This window comes from Falco punctatus (genome assembly GCF_963210335.1).
Source record: "Falco punctatus genome assembly, chromosome: 18".
NCBI lineage: Eukaryota > Metazoa > Chordata > Aves > Falconiformes > Falconidae > Falco > Falco punctatus.
The window spans coordinates 5295935-5322160 of record NC_137598.1 but is presented as its reverse complement, the minus strand read 5'-3'; the positions used below and the strand labels follow the sequence as shown (position 1 = coordinate 5322160).

At 58.9% G+C, this 26226-nt stretch overlaps 2 protein-coding genes across 4 annotated transcripts; one reads left to right on the top strand and one right to left on the bottom strand.

Moving 5' to 3' along the window:
* Positions 1-2505: 2505 nt before the first annotated feature.
* SENP1 (SUMO specific peptidase 1) lies at positions 2506-17507 on the bottom strand. 2 transcript variants are annotated; one of them, XM_080367934.1, is made up of 17 exons: positions 16984-17507; positions 16500-16725; positions 15825-15897; positions 15550-15709; positions 14349-14508; positions 13923-14026; positions 13598-13845; positions 13359-13413; positions 13222-13260; positions 13047-13131; positions 12602-12754; positions 12238-12369; positions 11560-11763; positions 10625-10704; positions 5150-5234; positions 4643-4738; positions 2506-4036 (listed from the first exon to the last, which is right to left on the bottom strand). In XM_080367934.1, the coding sequence occupies exons 1-17, from the start codon at positions 17157-17159 to the stop codon at positions 3974-3976; spliced, it is 2139 nt and encodes a 712-aa protein (XP_080224060.1). In that variant the 5' UTR covers positions 17160-17507; the 3' UTR covers positions 2506-3973. The 2 variants fall into 2 exon arrangements, 1 of the variants encoding a protein (XP_080224060.1); XR_013924217.1 differs by lacking the exon at positions 2506-4036 and adding an exon at positions 8863-8930 and having other exon boundaries at positions 4674-4738.
* A 130-nt stretch (positions 17508-17637) lies between these two features.
* On the top strand, positions 17638-24983 carry PFKM (phosphofructokinase, muscle). Of its 2 annotated transcripts, none has more exons than XM_080367931.1 (23): positions 17638-17797; positions 18500-18598; positions 19256-19329; positions 19434-19511; positions 19733-19922; positions 20147-20312; positions 20409-20453; positions 20542-20650; positions 20737-20832; positions 20928-21020; positions 21098-21223; positions 21745-21809; positions 21914-21977; positions 22055-22201; positions 22467-22537; positions 22631-22718; positions 22805-22957; positions 23056-23220; positions 23344-23405; positions 23500-23611; positions 23722-23821; positions 24042-24147; positions 24291-24983. In XM_080367931.1, the coding sequence occupies exons 1-23, from the start codon at positions 17671-17673 to the stop codon at positions 24436-24438; spliced, it is 2484 nt and encodes an 827-aa protein (XP_080224057.1). In that variant the 5' UTR covers positions 17638-17670; the 3' UTR covers positions 24439-24983. The 2 variants fall into 2 exon arrangements, with proteins under 2 accessions (XP_080224057.1, XP_080224058.1); XM_080367932.1 differs by lacking the exon at positions 17638-17797 and adding an exon at positions 18399-18416.
* Positions 24984-26226: the final 1243 nt, after the last annotated feature.

The following is a 26226-nucleotide window of genomic DNA, read 5'->3' as shown; positions in this document are numbered from 1 at the left end:
GGACCGAGTTTACCCAACAATGCGGATGCCAATCGCAACACGCGGCCGCTGCAGCCACAAAGGGCAGTTTTGTCCCAAACGGCTTCTCCCCCCGCCCCCCCCCCCCTCCCTTTTTTATTTTTTTTTATTTTTTTTTTATAGCAGCCCTGATGGAATTCAGCATGGAAGGGGTGGGAATGGACCGACGCTCGTCACCGTGTCACCTTCTGCGCCCAGGGGGATGCGCTTTGCCGGTGGGATTTGGGGTGAGGGGTTGCGATGGGATGCCCGGGGGAGGGTCTCCTGGGGTGGGAAGACCCCCGGGATGCCCGGCACGCCGTGTCCACGCTTGGGCATCAAAACGCCCGGCGCTGCCTCCTCCCTGGTCCTTCAACCATCCATACGGACATTGAGCTACTGATGGTGGCGCCCAACCGGCCCCATGAGGGATCTCCTGGTGGTCCAAGACCCCCCTGGTCTGGATCCTGCCCTTGGCTGGAGGGTCCCGGAGCCAGCAGACCCCAGAGCTGCCACCGGAGCCGCGCACTTCACCCATGGGCCAACGCGGTGCCAACACACCAGGAGGGAGAGCTGCTCCACCAGGGCTCTGGTGGCCAGACCTCCACCAGCACCAGCGGTGGGAGATGCTGGGAGGAAGCCTGCACCTTCCACGGAGAGAAGCCCCTCGGCCCGGGAAGCCCCAGCAGAGGTGGCCCAGTGGTCCAGGAGAAGGTCCCAGCCCATCCTCGACCTACACCGATGGACAGTCACCCATTGCCCACCAAACCCAGTTCTCCACTGAGGCGTCACATCGGGATGACCCCAACGCCCCCCGGCCCCGGCTCGCTCCCTCTTGGATCCCACCCGCTCCAGGTCAGCGTCGGAACCTGCTGTGGGAACTGGGGGGCTGCTGTGGGGTCCCACCAAGCCCGGCCACACCGGGGAGTCGGGAATAAGGGACAACCGTGAATTTTCAGCAGACAGAGCTCGTTTTCCTCCTCCTGGGAGCGTGGAGGGATGCCTGGAGCGGGGGGAGGATGGAGAGGGGTCCCCGGGGCAGGAAGCACTGCGCCGCTGCGGGGGGACGGAAACAAACCCGACTCTTTCCGGCAACGACCTGCGCACGGTTTCGGCCGGCGCCTCTGCGAGGGCACGTCGCGCTCCGGCGTGGATGATGGAGCATCGCTCCCAAAGAGCTGGGAGAAGCACCAGCTCCCCCTCCCACCGTGCTGCCCCTCGCGCCCACCCCAGCACCCGCAGGATTTTGCCCGAAGCCCCCTGCAGCCCCCTGCCTCGGGGGGGCCCGGGGGGATGCAAATCGCGCCATAAGGGCTTCTGGACGCATCCAAGCTATAAAAGCTCGTTAGCACATGGAGCAGGGGAGGCAATTCCCGACTTCCAGGCACAGCTTTGGGAGCAGATGAATGGAGCATTGAGCCCCGGGGTGGGAGACGGCAACGCGGGTGTTTACAGAAGCCGCGTGTGTGTTTGTCAGGAATGTCAGAGACGCCAATAACCGGCTCTTTGGACATATCGGGCAAAAATCTCACTCATGTCTAGGAATAAGGATACAGGAAGGAGGAAAAAGTCAATATGACCTGAAAATCCCCAGACTGGGCCGGCCGGGCAATATGATTTATTCTATTAATAAGCCAGAAAGAAGGGCAGGAATAAATGCTGAATGCATTTTTGGTGGCCGCAGAGGGCCAGGAGCCGCGAGCCTCCTCGGTGCCGGCACAGGCACGGCACAAGCCGCCTTTGACGGGGCCATTTTCTCCCCGGCTTTTTTGGGAGGTGGGAGCCAAGGAAAACAAGGCACTTGTTGATTTTGTTCCCGGGACATTGTAAGGGGCTCTTTCAGCCCAGGGCTACTGTTCGGAGCGGGGTGGCAGGGGCTGGAAGCGCCTTCCCCGGGGTGGGAAGGGCCGAAGCTCTAAAGCAGGTCACTGGGACAGGATCCCCGTCCCCAACTCACCACCTCCGGCTCCAGAAAGCAGGAAAACCAAAGGCGATAACACCCAGCACGCAACTGCAAAGACCTTTTAACTCCAGCTCGCAGCACCTCCGGCTCCTTCCTCCAGTAAACTGGGCTAAACCACCCCGGTACTGTGAGCCCCGCGCCTGCCGAGAGCGATTTAGTTTACCCAGAAGGTGAATTAGCAAAAGCAGCATCCCCCCGAGCCAGGGCTGCTCGCTACCGGCGACGCTCCGGCTCCTGGAGCAGGGATCCAGCTCACAGCTCATGCTTATTAATCACAACACATGCACAAAAAGAGAAAAGATAACGTTACTTTGGTTTTTTTTTCTCCTCGGATCTTTACTTGCAGTAAAAGATAGAAAAAGGTAGTAAATGAACTTGGTATAAAACACACGGAGGGGAGAGGGAAGGGTACAAACCAGCCTACAAAGAACACAACCTGGTGGGAGCAAGGGGTGGGAAGGAGCAATTTTGTACAAAACTACTGCTTACAGGTAGAGAAAAATGTATAAAATATCCCTCCCTATCTGGAGACAAAAATACAAAAGTGGACATTATTTAATTCTTTACTTATACTTAAAAAGGTTATATACAGGAGAGAAAAGAAGCAAGTCCGGCGGCTCGGGAAGCTTGTCAGACACTCCCCGCTTCCTCCCACATCGCACTTGAGAATAAATTAAAACAGCTGGAAGCGTCACCGCAGCCCCAGCCCGATGCTGGGGGCCCAGAGGAGCGAGGCGCGTGGGGTGAGGCAGGAGAAGCATCGGGGCATCCCCCAGAATCCCAGTTTTGGAAAGAATTAAACGCTTCGGCGTATTTCCCTTCTTCCCCGCCTCCATCCCCCGGGGCCGCACACCGGAGGCACCTTTGGAAGCGCTTCCCAACTTGCCGGTGGTGCAACCTCTGACCTGGCGTCAGCCCTCGCCCCCCCCCCCCCCCCCCCCGGCAAAACATGTGCAAAATATCAGGGAGGAGAGAGGAGCGATCCATCCCGCTCGGCCGGGGGCCTCGGCATGAGGACAGTGGTGGCGAGAAGCTGCGGCCCCAGCCCCTGCGAAGAGGCAAAGCCAGGGCAAGAAAAAAAAAAACCCATAACAACCAACCCCTCTCCCCCCCAAAACCCAACCAAACCCCCAGCGCACACGCAGGCTTTGTTCTTTGTCACCCCGGGAAAACGCCTGGAACTACCTACACGCAGCCCGACCCCGCGGTGCCCCGGTGCTGCCCGGTTCCATACCTGGATTTCCATGAACAGTCGATGCCAAAGAACTGGGAGACCAATCCCGCCGGAAGAAAAGCGACGTTTAACCAACAAGTTCCTTTTGGAGGTCCCTCAGCCCTCGCCCACCACCCTGGGGGGGTGCCCCACCTGCCCGCAGCCCCCTGCCCAGCCCCCCAAGCCCACGGCCAGGCCGCTCCAAGAACTCAGGGTGCCACGTTACGGCCTTAGATAGGCACTAAGGGGCAGGGTGGGTGATGGGCGACAAAATACTGGCTTTGAGGACAGAGGGGAGCTGACACAGGAGCAGAGGACACATCAAACCCTCCCTCCATCCACCCTCAACGGGCTTTGTTCTCCCCACGCGACGCAGCGCTCTCCCAGAGCCACGCAAGTACCTTCGCCGCCCCCGAAATCCAGCCTCCCCCTCCACAGTCACACCGTCAGCTCAGCAAAGCTGGCAGCCAGGGCCGTGAAAAAGCAGAAAAATAAATTCCTCGGATGTTCGAAGCTGCCCCCTCAAATCTCAGCACCTGAAATTGCTTGTAAAAATAGGTCTTGAAATACAAAAAAAAAAAAAAAAAAAAAAAGTAAAAGTAAAAATAAAGCGAGTGTGCTTCTGAACATTTCTATTGCGCATTGGTCCGTGAACGGTGGTTTATCAAAAATATGGTACAGAGTTCGTTCGCTGTGTCTCTGAGCGAGGCCCGCGCCTGCCGCGGCTCAGGGTGCTGAGCAGGGCGAACCGGGGCACTTTGATACAACCTCACCGGGAAGCGGCTCGCGGCACAGCACCATCAGAGCAGCTTGCGATGCAGGATTTCCCAGGCCATTCGCTTTCGGAAGTAGGGCATGTGTTGCTTTGGTGGGGGAGAGAGAGAGAGAGAGAAAAGAAAAGAAAAAGTACATCAGCGCGTCTTCCTGGAGCGTTTGTCGAGCAGCTGCTCTGGCGGGTGCAGTTTTGCAGGTGGTGCCTTTCCTGGGGGAAAAATTGCTTTCCAATGGTCGGGAAGAGGACAGCGAATGAGGTCTGGGTAATAACGTAACTCTGATCATGTTATCTAGTAATCAGAATTAAAATATTCGTGCATGGGCTACTCCACAGAGGCTGACGGCATTAAGGAACACCGAAATTCCCTGGGATTCAGGCTCCAGCACCACCACGAGCGGGTCTCGCTGGGGGGTTGTGAGCTTCCCGCAGCTGCACCGGTGACGCACCCCAGGGATTCAAGCTCCAACAGGAGACCTGCAGATGGCTTCAGAGGGACAACTTTGCCCGGCGTAACAAACCACCGCAGTGCCTTGCGTCAAACTCTGCTCCCAGGGAGCGGGCAGCACCATCCCCGCGCGGGCTGGGGTCATTTGAAACCCGCAGAGAAGGAGGCGAAGGGCATTTGGAAAAAGACAGAGTACAAACAAACGAGCGCCACGTGCCCATCGCTCGCCGGGCACGAGGGTGGGTTTACCTGGGTGAAGTTGATGGGCTTGTCTTTGGTAATGCAGTCGGCGTATTTGCAGGCAAACATCCCGCAGTCGCTGCCGTTCATCTGCTGCGGGATCTCCTGAAAAGGGCGGACATGAAACCAAACGTCATTTCCAGGCGAACCGGTCTCTGTTTTCCAGCCTCTGAGGATGAAGAGCTCCGAGTGGAGGATCCCTTTGGAACGGGCCCTAACGAGGGAGGTCTGCACGGAGGGACAAACGCCAGCGCGAGGAAACGAGGGAGAAATGAAGAGGAGGGTGGGCAGCAGGAATCGAGGTGGCACTGGGGCACCCCCCGGCTCGGGAAAGCCTCCCTGCTTCCATCTAGGGCCCGAGGGGACTCTGCAGTAGAGCACAGCCTGCCATGAAGACCTGGGATTTGTTTACTGCATCCATCGGGAAAAGCGGCCAGGAAAGGTACAGCAGGGCCACGAACAAAAGCAAGGGCTGAGAGAGACCCCTCCTCCAAACCTCGGGCTGCCCAAACCTACCTGACTCTTCTTACTCAGCAACGACCAACCGTTAGTGTCGAACTCTTTCCTCTTCTTGTCAAGACTCTCCTGTTTTAAGTATTGCCTGCAGGAATAAGCGAACAAAGAGAGCTTACTTAGAGGAGCAGGGGAAACCAGCCAGTACACCATATGTCAGTTTACCTAGGATGTCCTCTACCATGTTTGCAGAATTAATGCAAAATGGAAGTCCAATATTTTCGTCTCGGTACTGGCCATTTTAAAAAGGGCTCTACAGACCCAGGGTTTGAGGCAGTCAAAAGAAGGACCAAGCAGAACTTCAAAACCCATCCAAAAAAAGTACCTGCCAAGCAGAGAGTCAAAACCACAAATAAACCAGCGAGAACAAACCTAATTCATCAGAGCGACTCACGGCAGAGGGAAGCGCGGCAGCCACGGGGCTGCCCCAACGGGCTCCCGCAAAGCAGAGCGTTATCCGGAGGGGACACGGCGAGCGGGGCTCCGGCGGCGCCGTGAACTGCTGCCTCGCGGCCCCCAAGGCCGTAACTTCGCACAAAGGTAGATGGGAGCAAATTTGTCACCACCAGAACAGCAATCCCAGCAGCTCTGGAATGCTCGCCCTGTGCGTAAAGCGTCAAAAACCCAGCACGGAGCTCCTCTCCAGGCTGGTGGTGGGTTCAGCTCAGATGTTCTCCTGGAGCCCCTCTCCCAGACCCCCTTTCCACCGCTGACTCGATTTCTTTGTGCCAGAGCAGAAGACGGATGGCAAGTGCTTTCAAGGAGGGGGAAAGGAGGGAAGGTGGCTCTGATTTCCTCAAACAGGGTCCAAGGCTCGGGGATGGAGGGGAGGCAGCCCTGGGAAAAGCCACACCAAGATGCTTTTATGGGGATCGAGTCAAGCTGGGAGCACAAGTGGGAGAAGCAGCCTGTCATGGGGGGGGTGGGGGGATATCAGATCCCTTCCACGAGCCTTCAGCAGAGGGAGAAGGGCTGCAGAGCCAGTCCCATTCCAGTTCCCAGAACTGGAGACCAAGGAACGCTCAAGGGGTGCTGGGCCACCTCCTCTGCCCGGAGAGGCTCCCACCAGGTTTGGTCCAAGATTTCATCACCAGAAGAACAGAAAATCAGAAGGTTTTCCCCTGCCTCCTTGAAAAAAGTTTAGAAACTCTACCAAGGCCATGCCCAAGCAACTGCCATGCTTCCTTCCTTTGCGGATATGAACACTCTGAACTATTCCCCCTTCGCTGGGAAGTGCGGAAAGGGAAGCTCAGAAAGGACACGGACACAAAGGTGGCCTAGAGGGAGCCCGAGGAGACGAGGTGATGGGCCAGAGACGTTCTTAATGGCCCTCAAGGAGCTCCTCTCTGCTGGCTGCTGGTGCCATGAACTGACATTCAGCTTTGCAGACACCTTCTGCTCATCTTGGTTACCAAAAAGACCACGAAGATCCAGAGAAACCATCTCCTGCACGTTTGGCACTTTCTCAAAACAGCCCAAGGAGCCTTCTCGCTGTCACGGCTGCGATCAGAAAGTTTGGAAAAAAAAAGCCAGGGATGAGATGCTGCTGGCTCGGACGGAGGGGTCAGGAGAGCATCTGGCGCAGAGAGGGAGGCGGGTTTGGCCGCCAACGCGGGGAGATGTGCCATCTTTTTGGAAACCTGATCCACAAAGCCTTGGCTAAATCGCATCTTGCTGTCAGTAAATGCCGGAACGCGATGGGAGAAGGGGGCGATGCGACCCGCAGACGAGCCCGAAAGATGTAGGGTCAAACTTAACGCCTTGGTGCCGTCAGGAGAATTTTCTCTATCTTAACTCCAAAGAGCTACTCAAAGCAAAACTCTCCTGTGTGGAAGAGTCGCTGAAACACCCAGGAGCCACTGAACGAAGAACGCCAAGTGGCGGCAGCAGGACCCAGCAGCCCCTGACCACGAAGCCAGCCCCTTCCTAGCGAGTGTGTCTCTAGAAAAACAGCCAGAAATGGGTTTTGCTGGATGTCACAGTGTCAAGGAGGGGAGTCTCCCCTCCTGGCAGCCCCCCCTGACACCGGACCAGGCCCAGAGAAGCGCTTCCCATCAGTGGGACACGCAGCGCCTGGCCAGTTCCCCAGCGCAGGCTCTGCCGGCTGCCAGCAGCTGCTCTAACTGCTCCCAGGGAGCTGCGCGGCCGCAGTTTGGACAAGACAAGATCAACAGGGGGTAAACCTCGGGGGTGGGGTGGGGGGTGGAGAACCCAGCCCTTCACTGAGCACGAGAAGCCTCTGTATCTCATCACCGAAAATCAAACCTAACGGCTGGAGAAGAAACTCCTTGTAACGAGCTCGGGGCGAGGTGAGCCGAGCCTGCGGCACAGCGGCTGGGAGACGGGAGCAGACTCTCCGCACCGCGATACCAACACACCGAAACGTTAATTAATAACGGCTGTCATTTTGATCACAACAGAAAAAAAAAAAAATTGCTACAGAACCCACTGGAATCCTCAGCTAAAAAAAAAAAAAAAAAGAGCAGCAGCACAGGGCCCGCTGCTGTGCGCATTCGGAGACGGGGAGTGAAGCCACGCGGATAAGCAGAAGGGCTCGGAGCCTCCACGTGGAGCGGCTGCGAGCGTAGGCGACAGGCTCCGAGTGCCAGACGGGGAAGAAAGCAGTGAAGTTTCAACGGTGCCGGAATTTCGGTGAATAAAACCGTCAGGTGGCTTCAGCACAGGGAGTTTTATCCGCGACTACCACGAGCCATGGCTACCGGGCCGGCCCACGCGCAGCAGCTGGGAAATTTTGAGTTGATTTCTACAAGGGTGAGGAAATAACACGCGCAGCTGACGTTAACCGTGACCATCACCTGCGTGGGTCCCTAAAAGCAGCACCTCCAGCAACCTAGCCGGCGCAGGGAGATCAGTGACCATCAGACATGCTGCAAAGAACACAGCACCGCTGCCGCCTAGGAAACAGCCTGAGCCACCTCTCAGGAGGGGACTGGAAGAACACGCTCAGGACCTCAAGGAGAAACAGCCCAACACAGGATTTTTAAGCAGAATTACACGCCAAATCAAAACCCAACATGCCTGAGGTGCCCTGTCAAACACCGCCGGCTTTTAATCTCATTTTCCTAAATCTGAAAATGGATTTTTTTTTTGCCCTCTACAGCGCTTACAGACACACACAAACCTGATCAGGTGCCTCAGGGAATTGTCGAAATCAACTCCACAGCACGCTGCTAAATGTCTAAGAGCCCTGCAGTAAAGGGCACGTAAAGGCAAGCATTTCAGGCGCTGCTGCGAGCAGGAGATAAGGAGATTTCACAGCCGTGACTCGCTTTGTGCGCTCTATCCCCTAAGCTTTCCTCCAGCCTGGGTACACTGGAATGAAGTTTTTAACTCATTTTAACCGGTCGGGTTATGCCCGCTCCAGAACACAGACCCTCCCAGCAGAGCTGAGATACCGAGCACCGTGTTTCCCAAGGAGAAACCCCCCAAAACCAGAGGCAGCTTACTAAAAACCCTCGCCAGGTCTCACACCCGAGTTGTGTGAAAGCTCCGATGCTGCGACAAAGCACGGCAGCCACCAAACCACCAACGCCTGCGGTCCCTGCTCACTCCTAGCCCGGCCAGCGGCCCTTGCATTCAATCAGTTACTTTCCCTGTGCCTCAGTTTCCCTCCTCTGTAAGGTCTGACTGACGGGGTACAACACTCACCACCTTTAGGAAGCTCTAAAGATTGAAAGCATGAAAGGGTCACTAACCATGAATAGGACCTCCGTCCCTTCTTCCCGGTGTGATCCTCCCACTGCATTCAACCAATAAAAGCCTCCTAAAAGGAAACAGAGGGAAAACAATTATGTCCAGGGCAACAGCGACCTGAAATCCTGGCTCTCTACCACTCACCCTGTGGGGCTGAAACACTTTGCATCCTCTGGTACTCTCTACCACCACTCTGAGGACCTGCTTCCTCGCCCCAGACCCTTAAATGAACCACGAGCAGGACCCCTGGGTCCCCCCCTCACCTCCCAGGTGTTTCATGTCACCAGATGTCTGTGTCTTTCTTCCTCGGAATCAAAGAAATTTCAGGCTGAAAGGAATTGTTTCACCCAGGCCACCTCTGCCCCAAGGCAGGCCAGCTCTCCTCGCACCCTTCTTGAACACAGAGGCAGAAGCCACACAGCAAACCAAAGAGACGCTCCCCTGAGCCATTTCCAAAGATTTTATACTTTTCCTTTTCCTCCCTTTCCACCAACAGCATGGAACAGCGTGGAAAAGGGAAACAGCTATTTTTACATTTATTTAAAAGGGACCCGACGCACGCAGACTGCAAAGCACCTGAACAGGAAAACAAAGGTGCTAAACGGACTGGAAATGGCATTTGTCTGCTGTCTGTCTTTATCATTATTCACATTCCTTGACTGAATGAGTGACGCCTCTGCTGACATACTCAACCTCATGCCAGAAGACGCAGGATCAGATTCCCAAGTCAGCATCGGAGCGAAGCTGAGATGAGAAACAGAACCGACAGCTGACCCAGGGTCAGCACCAGAGCGACAGAGGAGCTGGCGACTGCGTTTCATAAATCACTCTGCAACCTGATTTGTATCAAGCCTGACGGCCCTACGTGACTAGGGACCTTCGAGAAGAGGGTTTTTTTTCCACCCCTGCCCAGAGAGTAGCTCCTTTTTAATTGCATTCCATTCAGAAGCAGCTTCTGAATATGGGAGAACATTTCTGGATTTGATGTGCAAGCACCCCTCTTCTAAAAGAGCTTGGAGGGTGGGCAGCCAGCTCCGCTCCCCCCCGGAGCATCGCTCCAGATGGGAAAACCAAGACCCGCCGCCGTGCGGTCTGAAGCCAGGCTGAGCACCCCTCGCCGGCTCTGGTTCGGGGGCACGGCCTGTAGCGCCCCACTGGAACTCAGCCCCCCGGAGACCCACGCAAACCTTTGTCCGCAGGCTGATGCGAGACGCCCCCGCCGCCTCCAGCTAGCACGGCACGCTCCAGAAGCCCCCTCCCAGGGCAGAGGGCCCAGCTACTGAGCTGGTTTTTGCCACAGGCACGAAAAGCTCCCACCTGGAGGACGGGGCCAGGAGGTGCCGTTTCTTCAAGCAGCTGCAGGACGAGGGAAGGACCCCTACCCCTCAGCGCCCAGGAAGCTGGTTCCCTCTCGAGATGATGCCCCAGGTGGCTCTGAGACTGGTGGAGCCCGATGTCCTTAACGGAACGGGTCTGAAACCTGCCTGTACCCACACAGGTTCCACCAGCCTCACTGGCAGATCTGCTGGGAACTGGTGAAGACAGGGCATCGGCACAGGACCCTCCCAGACCAGCTCTGGAACCGTGGACCGCGTCAGCAACGCGCGTGGTGAAACACAAAGTGGGGAAAACCGGGATGTTCCTCTGAATCTTCCCTTCGGGACCCAGACGGGGACTGTCCCCACCGAGGGCTGTCGCTTCCAGAGCGAGGGTAAGAAGCTGTCTGATTTTTAAACGGGCACAACTCAAGGAAGTGTTACTCACAACAGTGTCCTGCAGGCTTCGCTGTTTATCCCACCCATGGAGTCATAATAGGTGATGGTTTTTTTCCTGAAGTCTACAACCTACACAAAGAGAGATGCGTTAACAGCGCACAGCACAAGGAGCGCGTCTCTCTGCCAGGACACACACTCTGCTGGCAGAAGTTTAAACCATTTCAAAGCAGAGGACCTCAGAGTCCTCCTACCGTCCTCCGCACAGCCCTCCCCACCCCCACCCACCCCCCCTCGCTGCAGTGTTATTTAACCGCTTGAATCTCTAAATCAGGCTCTCCTCAGAGCACCCCGGTAAAACACAAGACGCTCTGTTATCCTCATTGTTAAAGCTGCAGAGAGATAGGTTTACAGAGGCTTTGCTCCACCTGACGCGTGCGTGACTAAGCAGCCCAAGACACAAGCCCCCCAGGTGTTTTTCCGGGGCCCCACACCCCCTTTCCACGCCACCACCCACCCGTGTGAGCTCTGCCTTGCCCGGCAGCGGAACAACCCTCCGAGGAGGTCTCGGCCGAGGAGGCTGACGCAGGGTGGGTTAAAAGCCACAATGTCACTACGCAGGTGCCCACAGCCAAGAGAAGGGACGGAACAAATCGGGGGCAGCAGGCAGAGAACGCTGCGTGGTATCTGCCATCTGAATCTCTCTAAAACGATCCCGTAGCAACGTCTCCGAAGGCGAGACGGTGGGAACGGGGACACGAGATCTTTCCCCACAGAACACGCTAGCCTGACGTGACCTTCCCCACCGCCTCGTTTTTTCTGTAAAGTCTAGAAACACCCAAAAGGCTGCAGCTCAGACTTGGATTTTAAGCACAAACACGAATTTCCCTGCCACACACCGACACCTGACAACGGCACGGCTCGAGCGCCGTGACATTTCAGCCGCAGGTGGATTTACACACAGTTGTGAATAACTAAAGCACTCACGGCCAGGCACCAGTGCACCCCCAGGTGAATCGGCACCAAGAGCAGATCCACAGAGAAGATATCCACTTTCTTCGTCCACCGCTTCACAGCTTGGTAACCCGCCATTTTTAGTTTGGTAAAGAAGAAAGTGTTGAACGCGTGAACTGCCGGCAAACCCTTCTCTTTGCTCCGTTCCATCAGCAAATTCATGTAGAAGTTAATTATCTGGGGAAGAAAAAAGCATCCAAGACATGTTCAGTGTTGACACTTCCGCATAAGGTGCTCTGCCCCTGTGCAAAGTTTGGTAAGAAACTGGTTTTGCCTTTGCCTGTCCCACTGAAAACCTGCCCCCGGGGGGATCTACAACAGCTCAGCTGCCTTAAAACTGTCAAAAATCCAGATTCTGGAATGCAGTCTTCTATATTTAAAAATTACTCTTTCTTCTTTTTGCCCTGATCGTGTCTGTGGTCAGTCCCACTCCTCCCAATATCCCCAGTTCTTCAAGTGCCTGGTCTACGCAGGGGTTTCTCCACAGATCAACCGCTCCAGACGTGAACCACTGCCCACACCTACCAGCCCCTTTCTGACCCCTTTCACGGAGAAGGCAGACACGTCTGCCCACTTCAACCTACTTTAAACTGCCGAAGAAAAAAAAAAAAAAAAAAAAAGAGTCTTAACAGCCCAGGGCAGACCGCTCACCTCATCGTTGAGCCAGTTCAGGTTATTGAGGGTCTGAATGTCTTTCCGAGTGATTGTTAACCGAAAAGCTTCACTGAGCACCTCATCCTGGTTCCCACCGCGGAATACGTTCTTTATTTCCTTTTCCATTTCCTACAGGGAGGACACAGACAGCACTGGGAGAGTTCCTGCTATTCCCATCACAAAGGCAGGATTCAAAGCCAGGTTTGCTCTTTGCGCCTCAGAATAAACTTGCTACAAGATGTACGTGGCAAAAGGGAACAGCTACCTGTTTCTGTGCAGATCTCAGGAAGTCACAGCTGTATTTAGAACCTCTACGCACAAAACCCGCCTGCCTGCGTACACCAGATCCAAGCAGACTCACCTCGGTGATTTCAGGGAACTCCTCTTCGCTGTCAGCTGACTTAGCATCCTCTTTCTCCTCCGGGACCACCGTGACAGGGATTTCCTTCTCAAGGGGTACTCGAAGATTTAAATCCACCAGATCCTGCACCGAGTGTTCCTGTTCCTGCAAGCGCTGAAGGAGAGACCTTTACATTAGGTGGTGCCCAGAGGAGTCGCCTCTCCAGGGCTTGTGATGGAGCTACGCTGGGGCCGGGCGTTCCAGGAGACACAGGGACACAGAGGGCGAGCGTTTACCCTGGCCACGAGGCCACCGGGAGCCCTGGCCTAGGAAGGGGAATCAACAAAGACCCCAGACCCCGATGGAGTCGGGTTTTGTCATTTTTCCATTTCCAATTTGCTTTCTGTCCTGCAGTTTAACATTTGGACTTGCAAAGGCTGCCCTTGCAGCGACCGCCCTCCGTTACCTGGCTTTGCAGCTGCAAGGCCAGCGCTTTCTGCTCTTCAATTTGCCGCCACCTGTCCCGAGCTCGTGAATCGTAGACGCTGGTCCTGAAAAGCAGTTTACGTGAACAAATCAGGGTTTTGTTTCCAGATGTGAACGCTCACGACAGGAAAAAAGAGCAGAAAACTTGTACTTACAGTTCTTTGATCCATAGTTCTGCCTGGAAGAACGGGAGGCTAGAAAGGGGGAGAAAGGACAGGTGTAAGCGTTGTCTTTCATGCAGAAACTAATTGCCTGAAAAGTGATTTGTAATTATTATTTTACACCCTCTTACCTTGGTGCTGGGGTTCTGGAATCCTTTACCTTGAGCAAAATGACAGAGTCCAACCCTAAAGAGAGTAAAGTTTACAGAATTGTTACCATCACAGTTACTGCCCGCTTCCCCAGCTGCTGCAGGAGTCCACATACAGAGCAGGAGGGGAAAAGTGGGTTTGCCACGTACATTTAAGTCAATTTTCAGATTTTGGGGTCTCATTTCAGGTTTGTTTTTTGTTTGGCCGGGGTTGTTTTTACCTTCGGACTGCGTGTTAGATGCTGGTAGATTTTCTTGCTGATGCTGGGCTGTGGAGTTACTGGACTCAAAGACATGGGAGGGATAACTGGGGGTGGAGTAGAGCGGTGGTTTGTGTGACGGCTGCTCCTGTGCTCCGAGGACGCTGGATGCTGAACTAGCTGGCGCGATGCTGTGAGTTTCAAACAACTTTGAGTTCTTGCTGGGAGTTTCTTTCACTACAGTTTTGCTGGAATTTGAACACCTGGACCTAGGGACAACGGAAAGTAAGCTCCCAGCAGAGACGCGTGGCGCTGTCGGCTGGGGAAGAGCATTTTACCCACTCACAGGTGGAAGGGGAATAAGGAAGAGGGCTTCGACGTAGAAAACTGTTTTCCCGTGACCATCTGAAGCAACTGCCTGTAGATCTCTCGCTCTTCCTCCCGAACAGTCTGCAGGAAAACCACCAGATACGTCTAGCCAACGTGATTTCAGCAAAGACACCGCGAACCGTGAGCAGATACACGTGCAGCAGAGGTTTTACGGGTGCCAGCCAGCATGCCCAAGGGTCTCAAAAAGTTCAACCACCAGCCTCGACCAGACCAAGCGCTGTGGAAGTCTGAATGTGGGCAGAGCTGAAGCCAGCTCCTGCCTGGCAGGAGCAACTCCAGCACAAGCCAGTCTGTTAGAGCTGCCTCAAGCATGTCCTAGTGCCCAACAGAGATCTCCTCAGACAAATCCACCCACTAAACGGTCTCCCAGCCTTTTCTTTACCTCTTCTGCCGTGCTGATGAACCGCCGGGGTGTTTTCTTGGGGCTATGCAGGCTGCGGCGACACGGACCGCTCCAGGAAGGACTCTGAGCAGGTTTGATCGGAAAAGCTGATGCATGGCAATGGTGGTTTGATTTTCCTACAAAACTGTTGGATGTCCCACTGCAAGGAGAGGAAAAACCCCCCACGCTTACTCGATTCCGTGCTTGTTTTACTCCGTAACTGCATTCTCCACCATCCCCAAACCCAGCCAAGAAGGAGCTATCTGGTTCTGAGCAGAAATTAGTATTTTATTTGTGTTTTAGGAAGCACCTCAAAGCTGAATCCTGGCTCTCCGTCAGCTTGATCTGAAGCCGCTCCCCAGCCCTGTGCGGCCAGACGGATTCCACGAGGTGGCACTGCGAGGCCGAGGAGCCACCGCCGGGGATCCCGACCTTCCCGCTGGATCCATCAGATCCCGCTTCCATCCACGCACCACAAAATGGCTGAACCTCGGCTTCAGGCCCCACTCGGGCTCACCCTGCTTCCCCCACTCCCACCCAACACAGCCGGGGAAAAAACACACGGGTCAATCCAGCGTTTTCCCTCTTGAAATTAATTTTCCCTATTTAGGATCGCTCGTTTAGGCTGGAAAAGACCTTTAAGATCATCACGTCCAACTGTAAACCGAATGCTGCCCACTCCACCTGTAAACCGTGTCCCCAAGCGCCTGGTTTGCAGACAAGTGTTGGCCACTGTGGGGGATTTCCAGGAGCAACAAAGACTTGACCTGGTCTGCAAAGGTCTGACACGACACAGGTTTATACCGGCTGCAAAACCCTGCTCCCGCACCCAGCACCACGCACACTAACTGGCACATTTCCATCACAAAATGACGATGCACTGTTTCCTCCCCAGTCCCCCAGCGGTGTAACAATGTTCCCGTACACTCAAAACTGGCCCCTTGCATCACTAGCTTTGGTAAAAGACGGGCTCCTCCACGCTGGGCGCCGCTTCTGCTCCCAAACCCAGCGCTCACAGCCTTTATCTTTGCCACAGGGAGGTTATAAACACCGAAAGGACCCAGCAACCTCCACGCACGCAACTATTTGCACCCTGAACTCGCTCTGTATCGACACCAGCGGTTTGTGTGGGTAAAATCTCTGGCAGCTTCAGGCGGAGGGCTCCGCAGGGAGGGTTCAACACAGAGGGGGCCGTACGCACCTGGCGTTCTTGCGAGCTTCAAGGTAAGAGCCTCGGCTCACCCTCGGCTTCTGCGGTACGGAGCCCAGAGGGGGAACCAAGCCCCTCCACTGCCCATTGGCGCTGGAGCCAAAGGCTCGAGGCTCCCCCGCCACCCGGTAGCTCTCAGGGCAGGGGACTTCTGCAGGGGAGAAACGCAGCAGCAGTCAGCAAAGAGCCATATCCTCCTCCCCATGCTGCCTGGGGGAGGGAATAGCCAAAAACCTGACACTCTAGAGCAAAAAACAATGCCTTACCTGGGCTGTAATTAAGAGCGCAGGACGCGTTTCCAGCGGGGCAAGTGAAACCACCGATCTTGTTGGGTAAAAACTGCGTGAGAAGATGGCAGCTTTTTATGAGAGGAAAGCACAGCTCAATCTTAAACCCCAGGTGCAACAAAAACTACGCAGGTATGTGAAAAGTTACACTCCACCCCACTCATACTGTTATAAGTTAGCAGTTACTGCAGCAGACTGGTAGAATAACACACCAGTGCTGGTGTGACAACACAGCTAAAGCATCGCTTCCCCCCCATTCCCTCCTAAAATCTGCTCTGCCGGGCACAATGGCGGTTTTATTAAGGAGAGGAAAAACAAACACCGATTTTATCTTGTTACAGGGCAAAAATCATCGGCTTCGCAGGTCTGCCAGCATGAGCCGCAGCTGCAGCGTCGAGACAGGCGCACGCTCCACACGCCACCTCGGTTTTACGCGCTCGCGGGGCTGCTGCAGCGCCACGTGCCGGGCATTACCGCAACGGGGCTGCCAGATCCGCCGGGCAGGTGGCAAAGGCGAGGCCTGGGGGGCGCCTCCGACACGTGGAGACCCCCCAAGGGGACCCGGAGAAGCCACCAGCCCCGGACACACTGCGGACGGCGACCAGGGGTGGTCACGCAGCCCCGCCGGGCCGCGGCCGAGGAGCGGCCCCGCACCTTGCTGTCCGGCTGGGAGAGAGGCTCCCGCAGGCCGGCCCGCGGGGGCAGCGCGAAGGCCTTGAAGGCGGAGCCGTGGCTGCCCCGCGCCGCGTCCCGGGCCTCCATCCTCATGTGCGCCGCGGCCGCATCGGAGGGAGCGCGGCCCCGAGAGCCGCCCCGCAGGCGGCGGAGAAGCGGCGGGCGGGCCCGGCTCGGGGAGCGGCGGGCGGCTCCGATTTTCCGTCTGAAAACGAAGAGAAGGAGAAGAGCGTCAGGGAAGTGCGCGGCCCCGCCGGTCGGCACCCGCGGCATGATGGCGGCGGCCCCGGGGCTCCGCCGGGCGGAGGGAGCTGCCCGCGGGCCCGGCCCAGGCCCGCCCGAGGTGCCCGCCCGAGGTACCCGCCGGGCAGCCCCGCCGCTGCGCGCCCGGCCCGGGGCCCACTCGCCGCCCAGGATGAATCCAGCCGCCGCCGCCACCCCCCACCCGGCCCGGCCACCCTACCGGAAGCGGAAACGTCCCGAGGGCGCGCGCGCTTTTCCCGGGCTCGGTGGCGGCTGCCGGCAACGAGGCGGACGGAAGCGGAAGTAGGCGCCAGGCGCAGCGGCGCCGGAAGTGACGCCAGGGAGAGAGAGAGAGGCAAGGAGGGGGTGGGGCCGCGTTAGGCGGAAACAGCGCATGCGCCATGGGTGAGCGGGGGGAAGCGCGCCCCCTCGCGGCGCGGCGGGCACAGGCCCCGCAGCGTGGCGGGGCTGCGGGTATGTCACCTTGCGGGGGTGTGTGTGTCACCCCTGGCGGGGGGGGTCACCCTGTGTGGTGTTCCCCGACGGGGCAGCTGATCCCTACAGCCGATCCCGGTACTGATGCTCTGTGCGAGCCTGATCCTGGTACAGCCGATCCAGTTACAGCTTGGGACAAGTGTGGGTGCTCCTGCTACAGCCGATCCCGTTACAGCTGATCCTGTGGGCACTCCCAGGGCAGCCAACCCACCCCGTTACAGCCGATCCCTACAGCCGATCCTGTTACAGCCGATCCCTACAGCCGATCCCGTTACTGCCCGTCCCCATGGGTGCTCCTGCTACAGCCAATCTCATTACAGCTGACCCGTTCCAGCCGATCCCTACAGCCGATCTCATTACAGCCGATCCCTACAGCTGATCCCTACAGCCGATCCCATTCCAGCCACGGGCAATGGTGGCCGTCCCCGAGCTCTCCCCCGAGGCCTCCCGGCTCCTCGTCTCGGCCACGCTCTCCCTCGCCGCCGTCCTCCTCCTCCTCACCTTCCTCCCCACCGCCCCGAGGGGGGGGCGCCCACCAGGTCAGTGCCCACTTGGACCAGCACGGAGGGCAGACTGGTACCAGTAACGCGTACAGACTGGTACCAGCATGTGAGCCAAGCCGTGCCAGCAAGGAGGGTAGACTGGAAGCAGTAAAGATGACACACAGGCATCAGCAGCAAATACAGACTGGCACCAGTAAGGAGAGCAGACTGGCACCAGTAAGGAAGACAGACCAGTAACCCCACAGAACAGAGACTGTTACCAACACGGAATAGAGAGTGGCACCAGTCAGAACGGATTGGTACCAGTAAGGAGGACAGGCTGGTACCCACAGGGAATACAGACTGGAACCAGTAAGGAGGACAGACTGGTAACTGCAGGGAATACAAACTGGTACCCACAGGGAACATAGACTGGAACCAGTAAGGATCGACTGGCCCAGTAAGGAGGGCAGACTGGCACCAGCAGGGCAGACAGACCAGTGACTGCAGAGAACACAGACTGGTACCAGCAGGGAGCACAGACTGGCCCCAGTAAGCAGGGCAGGGCCGTGCCCCCCACGCCGGGAAGGGGACACCCCCCCGGTGCCAGCGGGGCCGCCCCTCCCTCCGGGGGCCCCATTTAGGTGCTGGCGGGGGGGCAGGCACCAGTCGGCAGGTGCCCGCGGGACCGGGGGCACCTCACCGCCCTCCACCCCCATATTTTTTTTTCTTTTTTGCCCAATTTTCCTCTTTTTCCAGCCAAGAAGATGGCGCAGGTGCCGCCGGGACACAAGCACAGCGAGAGCCTGGGCTTGGGCAAAGCCATCGCCGTCCTCACCTCCGGGGGGGACGCCCAGGGTAAGAGGCACCCCGGGTAGGGGGCACCCCGGGACCCCCAAAGCCACCGGCGGCGGGAGGGTAGAGCCCCATTTTGGGGAGAAACCAGGTGAAAACGGGATTTTAGCAGCCAGCTCCTGCAGCTGGTTGAGCTGCTCCAGTGGGTTGTGGATTTGGGGGTGACCTTGGGGGGGTGAGGAAGCCGGGGGGCAGAGCTCAGGGGAGTTTCGGGGTGCAGGGGGGTGGTGCGTGCCCCCTGCCGAAATTTGAGGGGGGTCAAAGGGACGGCGGCGGCACTCGGGCACGAAGCCAACGCTGGAGAAGCATCGGGGTTGCCCAAAACGGCGGGGATTCAACCCAAACCTTGTCCTCCGCCAGCTGGGCCCCAGGGGAGGGGGGTACCCCAGTTTAGGGGGGGGGGGGGGTAGCAACTCTTCCAGCCCGTGGGGGTCTCCGCTTGGCTCCCCCCACCCCCATGCTTGTCACCCGGTGTCACGCAGCACCGCTGCTAAATGTCAGCGGAGCAAAAATAACCCGGGCAGCTGTGGGCCAGACCCGGGGCGGGGGAGGGGGCCTGGGGGGGGGGGGGGAGGGGCTGCACACGGCTGGGGGAGGTGATGGCTTGGGGGGGGTCCCTGGGGGGGAGGTCCCCGGGCTGACGCTCTCCTCCTCCCCCAGGCATGAACGCAGCCGTCCGCGCCGTGGTGCGGGTCGGCATCTACACTGGCGCCAAGGTCTACTTCGTGCATGAGGTCGGTGCTGCCCCCTCCCCCCCATTTTCCCAGCCCCCACAGACACCTTGGAGGGGGGTCGTTTCAACACCAGGTTATGCCCCCCCCCCCCCTCCCCCTCCCAGGGCTACCAGGGGCTGGTGGACGGTGGGGACAACATCAAGGAGGCCACATGGGAGAGTGTCTCCATGATGCTGCAGCTGGTGAGTGGCAGCTGAGCCCGGCCAGCTCGGTGCACCGATGGGATGGCGGGGGGCACGGTGGGGTGGGGGTGGGGGGGGCAGACACGGTGTAACCCTATGCCGTGGCGCCAGGGTCAAACCTGAAAATAACCCGAAACCAGAGCCGGGATGGAGGGGGAAGGGATGGACAGACAGACACTGGGGTGCTGGGGGGGCCCAGCACCCACGCGGGGGTCCCGCAGGGGGGCACGGTCATCGGCAGCGCCCGCTGCCAGGATTTCCGGACGCGCGAGGGACGCCTGAAAGCTGCCCGCAACCTGGTGAAACGCGGCATCACCAACCTCTGCGTTATCGGCGGCGACGGCAGCCTCACCGGTGCCGACACCTTCCGCGCCGAGTGGAGCAGCCTCTTGGCCGAGCTGGTCAAAGCGGGTACGTGCGCCTGCCCCCCCCCCCCCCCCCCCCCCCCGCGGGACCCCCAGCACCCCTGCAGGGCGAAAACAAAAAGGGTGTTTTGTACGAAAATTGAAAAGCCGGGGGGGTCGCACACACAAAAAGGTGGGGTTTTCCCCCACGCGCCCACGTCTGGCCCCAAGGGGATATCCTGGGGGGGGGGGGCGCACAGAGGGAAAAGGGGGTGTCCCACCCTGCGGCAGGGGGGATCACGGCAGAGGAGGCGAAGAAGTCGAGCTACCTGAACATCGTGGGCATGGTGGGCTCCATCGACAACGACTTCTGCGGCACCGACATGACCATCGGCACCGACTCGGCGCTGCACCGCATCATCGAGATTGTGGATGCCATCACCACCACGGCCCAGAGGTGACGGCGGGACCCCCGCGGCCCCCACGCCGGGGGGGACCCAGGTGTCCAGGCCCCGCTCGGGCTTGCCGTGGGGTGAAACTCTGTCTCCCGCAGCCACCAGCGGACCTTCGTGCTGGAAGTGATGGGTCGCCACTGCGGGTACGTCCCCGTGCCACCACCCAGGTCCAGCTCCCGGTAAAGAAAATGGGGAAAAATCCCCAATCGGCCTCTTTTTCACCCACTCCAGCTACCTGGCACTCATCACCGCCCTGGCCTGCGGCGCCGACTGGGTCTTCATCCCCGAGTCCCCCCCTGAGGATGACTGGGAAGACCACTTGTGCCGGAGGCTGACGGAGGTAGGACAGGCTCCAGTGGGCGCCTTGTCCCTGTCACCATCCCCATCACCGTCCCCATCGTCATCCCCGGCTCCCCCCCCACCCAGACACGCGTGGGCGGCTCCAGGCTGAACATCATCATCGTGGCCGAGGGCGCCATCGACAAGCACGGCAAGGCCATCACCTCTGATGACATCAAAACCGTGAGCGGGGAGGCGGGGGGGAGGCCCCTTCTTTTTTTCCAGCCCTTTCCCGGTCCCACTACGGGGCCGGATCCAGGCGCATCCCTGTCTTGCAGCTGGTGGTGAAGCGTTTGGGATATGACACCCGCGTCACCATCCTGGGCCACGTCCAGCGCGGTGGGACCCCCTCCGCCTTCGACCGCATCCTGGTAGGCAGCTCCCTCCCAGCCCGGCCTGGGGGGAGAGGGGTGCCGGGGGGGTGACGTCCCCATCCCCATCCCCACAGGGCAGCCGGATGGGCGTTGAAGCCGTCATGGCTCTGCTGGAGGGGACCCCCGACACCCCTGCCTGCGTCGTCAGCCTCTCGGGCAACCAAGCTGTGCGCCTGCCCCTCATGGAGTGTGTCCAGGTGGTGAGTAGGGGGGCGGGACCCCCAGGAGCACCCCCAGGCACCCCTGTTGGGTGCGGTGCAAAGCTGCGCGGCACAACACAAACATAGCCAGTGGAAAGCAAACCCAGCTAGAGCAGCGCCAGCCCGTCTGGTGCGAAGCGAAGCCGCACGGCGCTCTGCAGGCCCGGCTGGAGCAGTAAAACACACCAGCGCAGCGTGAACACATCCAGTGCGGTGCAGACCCACGTGGTGCTGTGCAAACTGGGCTGCTGCAGCTGCAAACTGGACGGGTGTAGCACCAATCCATCCAGCGCGATGCAAAGCCAGCCGGGCCGGTGCAAAGGCGGGTGATGCGGTGCAAAGGCGGGTGATGCGGTGCAAAGGCGGGTGATGCGGTGCAAAGGCGGGTGATGCGGTGCAAAGGCGGGTGATGCGGTGCAAAGCTGCGCAGCGGTGCAAAACCGTCCGTCGCGGTGCAAAGCTGCACAGCGGTGCAAACCCGTCCGTCGCGGTGCAAACCCGTCCCCCTTTGCAACCCGCAGACCAAAGACGTGACGACAGCGATGAACGAGGGGCGCTTCGAAGATGCCCTGAAGCTGCGAGGCCGGTGAGCACCCACACCCCATCCCTGGTGGGGACCCGCGGCGCCGGCCACCCCCAGGGGTCCCACGTTCACCTTCCCCACCCCCCCCACCCCCCACCCCTTCACAGGAGTTTCCAGAACAACTGGAACGTGTACAAGCTGCTGGCACACATCCGCCCCCCCTCCACCAAGGTATGACAGCAGGGAGGGGGCGATGGGGACCCCCTGAACCCCACAACCCCCTGACGGCGGCTCCTTTGCCCCCCCAGAGCGGCTACACGCTGGCTGTGCTCAACGTGGGCGCCCCAGCCGCCGGCATGAACGCGGCCGTCAGGTCAACCGTGCGGATCGGCCTCATCCACGGGCACCGCATGCTGGCAGTGCACGACGGCTTCGAAGGGCTCGCCTACGGGAAGGTGCCAATCCCCAGGGAAAAGGGGGTGCACGCTGGGGGGGGAGGGGGGTACAGCCCCCAGAAGCAGCCATAGGGAAGCAGGATCCCCCAGGATGGGGCTGCTCCATCCCCTTCCTAACTCCAGCCATGCCATGGTTCATCCCGCTGTTGTCCCCAGCTGGGGGGCACCAGGTGACCCCAGTATCACCCTGTTACGGTCACGGCAAGGCCGGTGCACCCCAAAGTCTTTCCCCCGTCCCCCTTCTAACTTGCTGCTTTTCCCCCAGGTGGAAGAGTTCACCTGGGAGAGGGTCGGCAGCTGGACGGGGCTGGGAGGATCCAAACTGGGGACAAAGAGGTAACGCTCCTTCCCAGGGAATCCTGCGGCGGGGTCCCCAGCTCAAGCCCCCCACCCCAGGCGGGCTCAGCCAGGGAGGTTTCACCCTGCCAGGACCTTGCCCAAGAAATACTTTGAGGAAATCAGCACCAACATCAGCAACTTCGGCATCCACGGGCTGATCATCATCGGCGGCTTCGAGGTGAGCGGGGAGGCGGCGGCAGGGTGCCAGCACGGCACGCACGGCACACACGGCACGGTGCCGCGCTGACGCCCCGCGCCCCGCAGGCTTTCACCGGCAGCCTGGAGCTGATGGAGGGGAGGGCCAAGTACGAGGAGCTCTGCATCCCGCTCTGCGTCATCCCTGCCACCGTCTCCAACAACGTCCCCGGCTCCGATTTCAGCATCGGCGCCGACACCGCGCTCAACACCATCACCACGGTGTGGCCCCGCGCCCCCAGCCCCCTCCCCATTTCAAACAGCCACACTCCCTACCCTAATTCCCTCCCCCCCCCCCCCCAATTTTTCCACCTCCGCAGACCTGTGACCGCATCAAGCAGTCGGCAGCCGGGACCAAGCGCCGTGTCTTCATCATTGAGACCATGGGCGGCTTCTGCGGCTACTTGGCCACCATGGCAGGGCTGGCAGGCGGTGCCGACGCCGCCTACATCTATGAGGAGCACTTCAACATCCACGACTTGCAGGTTGGGGACCCCACCCCACCCCCTGCACCCCCCCACCCGGCATCACTGCAGCCCCAGGGCAGCGGGAGCAGTATTTATTCCTGCTGCCAAGCCCCCCCAGTGCCCGTTCCGTGCTCCACCTAGGTCAACGTGGAGCATTTAACTGAGAAGATGAAGACAACGGTGAAGAGGGGGCTGGTGCTGAGGTACGTCCCCAGGGTGGGACAGGATGGGAGGGGCAGCTGAGAGCTGCTGCGCTCCTGCCACCCCCCAGGAGCCCATCTCCCTCCCCTGGCGCAGGAACGAGCGGTGCAACGAGAACTACACCACCGACTTCATCTACAACCTCTACTCGGAGGAGGGGAAGGGCATCTTCGACTGCCGGAAAAATGTGCTGGGGCACATGCAGCAGGTCCGGACCCCCCAAGGGAAAAGGAACGTGGCCCCCAGGGAAGGGGCTGCAGGTTGGGAAACCCTCGCCCAGGGCTTCCCCCTGTTCACCCAGTGACTCTTTCGGTGCAGGGCGGCACCCCGACCCCCTTCGACAGGAACTTTGGCACCAAAATGGGTGCCAAGGCGGTGGCCTGGATCACCGGGAAGATCAAGGAGTGCTCCCGGCACGGTGGGTGCCACCCCGCTTTGGGGGAGCTTCTCTCCCTTACTTCCAAAGGCCCCTACTCTTCCCCGCAGCCGCAGGGGACTGCTGAAAGCAAAGCCCTGGCACACGCATGCTCCGATTTGATACCTCAGTGCAAAGGGCTCCCCTGCAGATTTTGGGGGGGGGTCCTCTCCCCTCCTGGAGGGCCCAAAATGCTGAGCCCACTCCCCGCCACCCCTCGCAGGTCGGATCTTCGCCAACACGGCTGACTCCGCTTGTCTGCTGGGCATGCGCAAGCGCAGCCTCGTCTTCCAGCCCATCACCGAGCTCAAGGAGCAGACGGACTTCGAGTAGGTCCCTCCTCTGCTCCCCCTCCCACCCCTGAGACCGTGCCCCAGCCCCGGGGAGAACAAATACACGCCAGGAACACTTCCCCGGGCGACACAGCACTGTTTCCATCCTGGGTCATCACACCGCCCTCTCTCTCATCCAGGCACCGCATCCCCAAGGAGCAGTGGTGGCTGAAGCTTCGCCCCATCCTAAAAATCCTGGCCAAGTACAACATCGAGCTGGACACCTCAGAGAAAGCCCACCTGGAGCACATCACGCGCAAGAGGATCTCACTTGAATCCAACATCTAAGAGGCGATCACCAGCACAGCTTCCCCTGCCCCGGAGTGTGTCCCTGTGTCGCTCTGGGAACCTCCAAAACAAGTGTCCCCCGTTGTAGTTCGCACCCCCCAGGAAGCCAGGCAGCACCTCCGTGCCCCGAGGGCACCCGCTGCCTCGGCAAAAGAGCAGTTTTCCCGAAGCAGAGAGCTTCCTCGGGGTAAATTTTGGGTTGGTTTAGGTATTTTACAGGCTTTTTAAAACAAAAAAGCGGTTCCCCAAGTGTTGCGGGGGGATGTTGCAATGAGCTGAGAGCAAGCGGCCCGGGTATGGTCCCTAGGGCACCACTTCAGTCTCAAAAATTCAGAATTAAGACGCTTCAATAAACTCATCACTCATGGTGGCAAACACAAATTGTGCTCCCACCCTCTGGTGCTCACCCCCTGGGGAAGATGAATGCGGCTCTCACAGCCCCGCATGCACCCCTGGTCCCCAGCAGCTTCGCTTCCCAGCACAACAGCGAGGAATAAAATATGTATCGTCTGTTTTTTCTCCCCCATAAAGCGATTACCAACGTTTACCTGCCTGACTTCACCTTCAAGAGCACAGGGCAGCTCTCCCGGAGAATCCCTGGGTGAGAAACATGCACTCAGAGGATGACGCAGCTCAGTGCATCGTCCAGGTCCCCAAAAACCCCCAGCCAAGGGCGAGGCACGGGTGTGAAGGGGGGGCTGGGGGCAGTGGCGGGGACTGGGGGGGCCAGGTGGAGGCACAACCCACGCAGAACTCCTCAGTGCGAGGGTTTAACAAGGCCCTCGCCTTGGTGGTCAATCCATGGTGGTCAATCCATGGTGGTCATGGATGGCGCAACGCTACGGTTCTCAGAGTTGCAACGGGGACGGGAATGAAACCAGTCCAGCAGCACCCCAAACCCCACCTTGATGCACCCTCCCTGTTCAGAAAGGACCCCAAGAGCGGGGCCAACCCCCTGCGCTCCCTCGCTGACCCCTGCTGCGAGCATGTGACACACCTCCCAGTGCCCAGCGAGCTGCTTTATCTCCCTGAACACGTCGGTGCGTGCGGGGACGCCGCTTCTGCCGGGAGCAAGCCGTGCCGAACAGCGCGGGCGCTGCCCACAGGGGTCCTGCCCGGTGCCCCGCTGCCAGCGCAGCGTCCTGCCTCCTCCTAAAATCTCTGTACACACATATACGTAAAACCAACAACAAAACGGCGAGCGGACGGTGCAAAACCAAAACTAAGGAAGAGCTCAGGTGAATTGTCGCATGACAGACAGGAGAGAAACCCTCTGCTCGGGGGCATGGAGCATCCCACGCTCCGAGCGGAGCGGCTGGGAAGCATCTCCTCTGCTCACACTAATTAAGAGCCCCACAAAGCGTTGGCTTTCAAGGTGCTCCCACCCTCTCCCCCTCTACAGCGCCAATGCGCCTTAAAAATTCTAGTTAAGAGAAAAATACACCTCCAGGTGTTGCGGGGATGCCTCGGGTCTGCCAGAAACGTGGTAGGAACGCCAGCGCTGCCCTGCCTGCGGGGTGCTGCGCCGGGGTGGCCGTGGCTGTGTGTGCAGGCGCTGGTGCTGAGTGAAGGTGCCAGCCCGCACCACTACACAACGTTCAGGCTCGCTGCCTGTGCTTATGGTGGGCTTTTCCATCAGACCTCCAACTGACACGTCCCATGGGACTTTTCCAGGTCCCACAGCACCTTCTCTTGGTTCCCCGCCTCCAGTCCTTCAAAGAGGCGGCTTTCCCCATTCTCCCCACACTTAGAAAGCCTTCCTGTTCCCAGGGTCTGCCCCAGTGCCAA